The sequence below is a fragment of the Limulus polyphemus genome, unplaced genomic scaffold, assembly GCF_000517525.1.
Source record: "Limulus polyphemus unplaced genomic scaffold, Limulus_polyphemus-2.1.2 Scaffold179, whole genome shotgun sequence".
Classification (NCBI taxonomy): domain Eukaryota; kingdom Metazoa; phylum Arthropoda; class Merostomata; order Xiphosura; family Limulidae; genus Limulus; species Limulus polyphemus.
The window spans coordinates 271136-276711 of NW_013665789.1; the positions used below are offsets into that span (position 1 = coordinate 271136).

A 5576-nucleotide genomic window follows, 5' to 3' on the forward strand; every position below is an offset into this window, starting at 1 on the left:
TAAGAAGAGGATGTGGAACACTGTCCCAACAAGGACCAAAGATGGGACCGCGTCATGTTCGGATTTATGAGGAGATAGTGGACCCCCTGCATGAACAACATAAGACCTGACAGTGTTTATAAGAGGGTCCAAGCCACCCCCCCCCCCCCACACCGCTTAGCTATGGTTTTACGAGTAGGCTCCCGCATAGGTTGGTCCTGCTCCTACCGACATCAGGAAAAACTTCCAGGGATCCAGGTAGGACGGTCCCCAACTTTGCCCTCTTCTCCAGTGGAGCAAACTGATCTCAACTGATTCACCTCTAAGATCAGCAGGGACTGGCAAAATCCCCTTTAGCTTTACTCATGATAGTCCATGAGTAGCAGTCCATTAGAAATATTGGAATATGATATCACCATCAAGAATTGCATTCAGAAGGTCTTATGAAACACCTCATCTCGACAGAGCCCATTCCAACCAGGAACCGATATGAAGGTTGCTAGTACAGAATTTAAATACAAGCATACCCGACTGGGTAACACACGCCATTGAGTGTTGTCCAAAAAAAAATCAATAGGGACCTGAGAAGAGATAGGAACAATAACTGTAACTCAGATAACACGTTACTCACCACCATGTTAAAATCTAGTAGAGGTAGTCAATACAGCCACAGGGGGAAACTAAGTCCCTTCAAAGAGGAAACTGCCAGATTGGTAAGGTAATGAGATATGAACTTGCTGGAAGAAGTCCACATACCAGCCTGCAAAATATCTCCCAAGAAGAAGGACAGAAATGATTAAGAGAACCAATGGAACGAGGAGTGGAAGGAGGGGGCCTTGAGACATGAGGGGATGAACATGCAGAAGTACAAGTGGAAGTAAAATAGGGTCGAGCAGCCAAAGATGATAAAGACTGCAAATGTCCTGTATCAACTCTGGCTTCTAAAGATTCTGGAATTCCAGCAAATAAATAAGGCCAAAGAAAAGGTGCTTCCCATAAATCTCGAAGGGCAGAAGAAGGTAAGTGAATACCCTTCAAAAATGCATCACGACTCAACAAGTCCCAGCAATGGACCAACTACGACACCAAGGCAAGTCCTGAAGAGGACAAATGTGTCAAATAGTGACCAGTAAATGACCCAGTTCGTCGTCAAAGTGTTGAGGTGATCGAAAACTAAGAAAATGTAAATCACAAAACGTTAGTCTGAATGCTCGTGCTTTGTTCAGAAAAAGTGATTTTATTGTCTGCATACAGTACTTATATACTAGTACCTGCATGTGAGGGCCAGCATAAAGTTTTGCAAATTAGATAGTGCTGAGGGCAGTCATGTGGGGTATATAAAGACTGGAGCAAGTGAACACAACGTTAGATGGCAAAAATAAGATCGAGAAATAGCTATTAGTGTCAGTGGAGATACGTATGTTTTGGAATATCTTTTTTTAGTATCACACTTGCTTACTTACTATAGAAAAACCCAAAGCTATCTCTAAAACACCTGTCAGATCTTACTTCATTATTACACAGGACATGGTTACCAAAGCTGTTAAGTGACCATATTTAAGACCTTAATAAGATCAATCCTTAGAAAATTTGAAGACCTTTTTCCCCCAGCAAACTGACCAAAACATAAGAAAAATATTAATAATAATCATTCAAATACCCTCTACAAGTTAATTATTCAACTTTTAATGCACTTACAATGAATACCAATGCATTAACAATGATGCATGTTTCTGATCTACTAAGTAGTATCACCAGTGATTTAGTGCTAAATTTATAGTTTTGGGGTCACCAAGTCCTGCCTTAGACAGAACAGCTAACTATCAAAGTGATTAATAAATATGGTGACTGTGTTTAATAATTAATGAAAAATTTAGAAATTCATTGCTTGAGGTATATTACTGTAAAGCAAGATCAGTGAGTTTCAGCTAATAATAAAAACTTTATTTTATATAAAGCATACCATATTACAGATATGATTACAATCCATATTTGAATGTATCAGAATTTTTTTTTTCAGTTAGATTGTTACAGTGCATCTCCATAGAATATTCTAAACAGTACCTTCCATGGCCTTCGGATTCCTTTAAAAAAATCTGGCATCCACATAGGCAAAACAACAGCTTCTTCTAATAATCTCTTAGCCTCTTCTAAGTCTGCTATGTCATCCCAACGAACATTAGGATGCTTCTGAAGGATATCCCGTTCCAACATTTCCACCAGATCCTTGTCATATCCAGTTGAATCAAACTTTTTTTCATCTTTTTCCTGTAAGAAGATAAACATATTTTCTTATAGAATTTTTTATCTTTATATATGCATATCAAATACAGAAACATAACACATTTTCATGAAAAGTTATCTAAAGTTTATTGAAAGGAAGACTTACTCATTTTGACATTAAACTCAGTATGTTGCTAAAATTAGGGTTGAGAATTTTATTTGATTCTTCAGAAAATTAACTTATTAACCTTTCTCAACTAAAAATTATGGAATAAGTCTAAATCAGTTATTTTTTTTTGTAGACAATGTAAAAATTAGAAACTGTTAATTATTATTCCAAATAAACTTTCAATAAAATTAACAGTAAAGTTTCTAAATGTTGTATATTTGAGTCATTGTTTCTCTTAATTATTTTAAAAATCAAGTGGACAAGAACAATTTAAAATTGGTTTGACCTTGTCCTCTTTTGTTTCTTCCTTAGCTTCTTCTTTTTTACTTTCTTTTTTAGACTTTTCCTCTCGTTTTGCATTTCTACTCTCCACTCTCTTAGATACTTTTTCTCCTCCAGTTTTATTGCTGTTGCTGCCACGTGAAACATTAGATGTCTTTGTTGCTTCACTTCTTCTACCCACACGTGGTTGCCGTACTGGTGGGCCAGGCCTAAAATAAACAAAGATTTAAAAGTCTCGTGTAGACTAGGACAGTGATGAAAAAGTAAAAGAAAACCACAAGATTCTGTTAATTGTGGAATAAAATTATTTCACCCAAGTCAGTAGCTCCATAATATTATATAATCATCTTATGACTACTCAGTCCAATATAAAAGATAAAATCTACAAGCCAAGCCTAATATTTTTGTAGTAATTTTCTAAGATTCAATTCAAACTTCTTAACAAACTTGTAAATAATCCCTAAAAATAGCTACAAGTCTAATCCAGGTAAAAGAATACAATTTGAGAAATGAAATGTTCTCAGATGAAAATTACAGCACATTTAATTGTCTACATAAATACCTTAGAGAAATTTATTTTTTGAGAATAGTTTAACATGAGAGTTGAAGTAGTCAAATCTGTCTCCTCTGACACAGTTAAGATTTCAAAAATTGATGAAAAGTAATATTAAGTTATGGTTTAGTATATCAGTCATCAACTTACTTGTGTTCAATGGGAGTTGGTGGAGGCCAGATATCAGGGTCTCGTGCTGATGGAGGAGGCCAGATGTCAGGGTCACATGGAACTTCATCATATGTCATTCGTGTATTTATAGGTCGATCACAATGACTATCAGACTTAAATCCATTTAAAATGTTCTGAATGTCCTTTACCTGTTCATATTCCTGGGCAATCTGTTGTTGGATCTATAAAAGAAAAAAAAAACCTTTTATGTTTCAACTAGCAAAGTAGTAACTAATATGTTCAATCACATCAATGAAACAACATTTAAGTCTTTTAACAGTTGGTACAGAGAACTTCACAGTGAAAACTCAGATAAAATTATGAAAGTATAAAATCGAATTTTCAGACATTTAGAAAAACAAAGTACTTAAAAATGTGCATATATATATAATCATTATTATTTCTCTGAAAATAAGAAAAATTAACTACATTAAAAAAAAAACCACTTTTACTACAATAATGATATATAGTCACTATTTTAGATCAAAACGTTTACTTTTAAAATGAATATCTGCATACAAGGGTAAACAGTCTTCACCGTTTACAATAAGTCATTTGATTAAATATGTGCATTGAAATAATATACATTACAAAGGTCTAAAATCTTCACACCACAATTATGTTTTTCCAATAATATTTTACTTAATGAACATTTACTGCTTTACTTGTACCAAAACAAGCCTTGATATGGAAATAATGTGTCTTCTTTTCTGAGTTTTTCCTTTATAAAACAGTGCAAAAGATTCTTTTACCTGTTGCCATCGTTCTTTTCTTATTGGATCATTGATTGTTTGAAGAAGTCTATGAATCTGCTGGACAACTCCCTGATAGTACACTAGTGCTGTTTCATAATTCCCTAGAAGGGCAAACTCTCGACCCATCTTAGTATTTTCACAAATATCTGCAATGCTGAGGTTCATCTTGTATAGGCTTTCAGTCTGAAATAAATGTGATATAATACTATAATTTAATACGATACCATGAGAAAAAGGTAAAAACAAATGAAACTGTGCATGTTAATACCCACACCTAGACTAAACTTTATACCTTAACACATACAAAACAGAAGTGTGCATGATGCCTTACTTACGGAGCATAATCTTTCAGTTCAGTTGACAATACGTTAGGGTGGAAATAAAGTCTTTAACCCATACATGTGGCTTTCAACATCTTCTGCCACAGTTATTTCTAGATCAGATTTGATTATTTCTTTTTACTAACTATAGGAAACCAGTACCAGGTTACTCATGAGGGTGGAATTCCCTTAAACCAGTAAAACTCAGTGACATTTGATGAATTGAATAATAGATTGAATTTTGTATATATTTCTAATTGTTCTCTGCTGTATTTTAGTAAAACAGCTTCATCAAGAAGTAGTAACAACTTAGTAACATATCTTATTCCTCCTAATGCAATGTTGGTCAAGACCATAATAACATATGAACTTACTGTAATTTTCTTAAATATTGCAGAAAAAGTTGTGAACTTGGGTGTACCTAGATTTTTAACAAGTTTTTGATAAGTTGCCTGCCACAAAAAAAATTAGTTAAGAAAACCACATCTGTAGGAGATGTAGAAAGATTAGTCAACTAGACTGAAGGATGGTTGGATGAGAAAAAGCAAACTGTTTTTATCAATCAGAGATGGATCTATTTTTTAATTAGAGAAGACTGATTTTAAAATACATTACTCACCACAGATACGCCCTTATCTTGAACATTTTGCATGCAAAAACACTAAATTACAAATAATTCTTTTTTGATAAAAGAGTTAGCACAAATGATCACATATAGTGTAATAGGCTTAAAATAATCGAGCACTTTCGAATAGATGACTATTCTTCTTCAGGAGAACAAAGAGTGTTTTTTGTTTTGTTAACATCAAGTTTATTTTGTTCAATAGCAGAAATTGTGTTCTCTGAAGTTACAATGGAAATGTTCTTATCAAGATCGGCTACTGTGGATTTGCAGAAGTCTTGTGTGAGCTTCATAACTGCAACTGAGGTGGAATGGAGGATTTTCTTCCATTGTAAACAAAATAGTTGGTCACTGGCCCCTATGGTAACTGGTGGATATAGATTAAGTGATTTAGGTATAGTTTAATACTGTAAATGCTGTTCTGAAACGTCAGTATGGTTAATATACCTCAGTCTCTTTTCGTTCAGTTTTCTAAGTTGTTTGAAAGTTTGGGTAAGGTTCA

General features: G+C 34.1%; 1 protein-coding gene across 6 annotated transcripts in view; it reads right to left on the reverse strand.

Moving 5' to 3' along the window:
• LOC106478092 (katanin p60 ATPase-containing subunit A-like 1) overlaps window positions 1-5576 on the reverse strand; it is a 27498-nt gene that overhangs the window by 16007 nt on the left and 5915 nt on the right. For all 6 annotated transcript variants that reach the window (XM_022381616.1, XM_013938605.2, XM_013938607.2 and 3 more), the window contains 4 exons: window positions 4130-4315; window positions 3357-3559; window positions 2658-2862; window positions 2044-2247 (listed from right to left, as the gene is read on the reverse strand). In XM_022381616.1, coding sequence (XP_022237324.1) covers window positions 2044-2247; window positions 2658-2862; window positions 3357-3559; window positions 4130-4315 — 798 coding nt within the window. The remainder of the gene's footprint in view (window positions 1-2043; window positions 2248-2657; window positions 2863-3356; window positions 3560-4129; window positions 4316-5576) is intronic.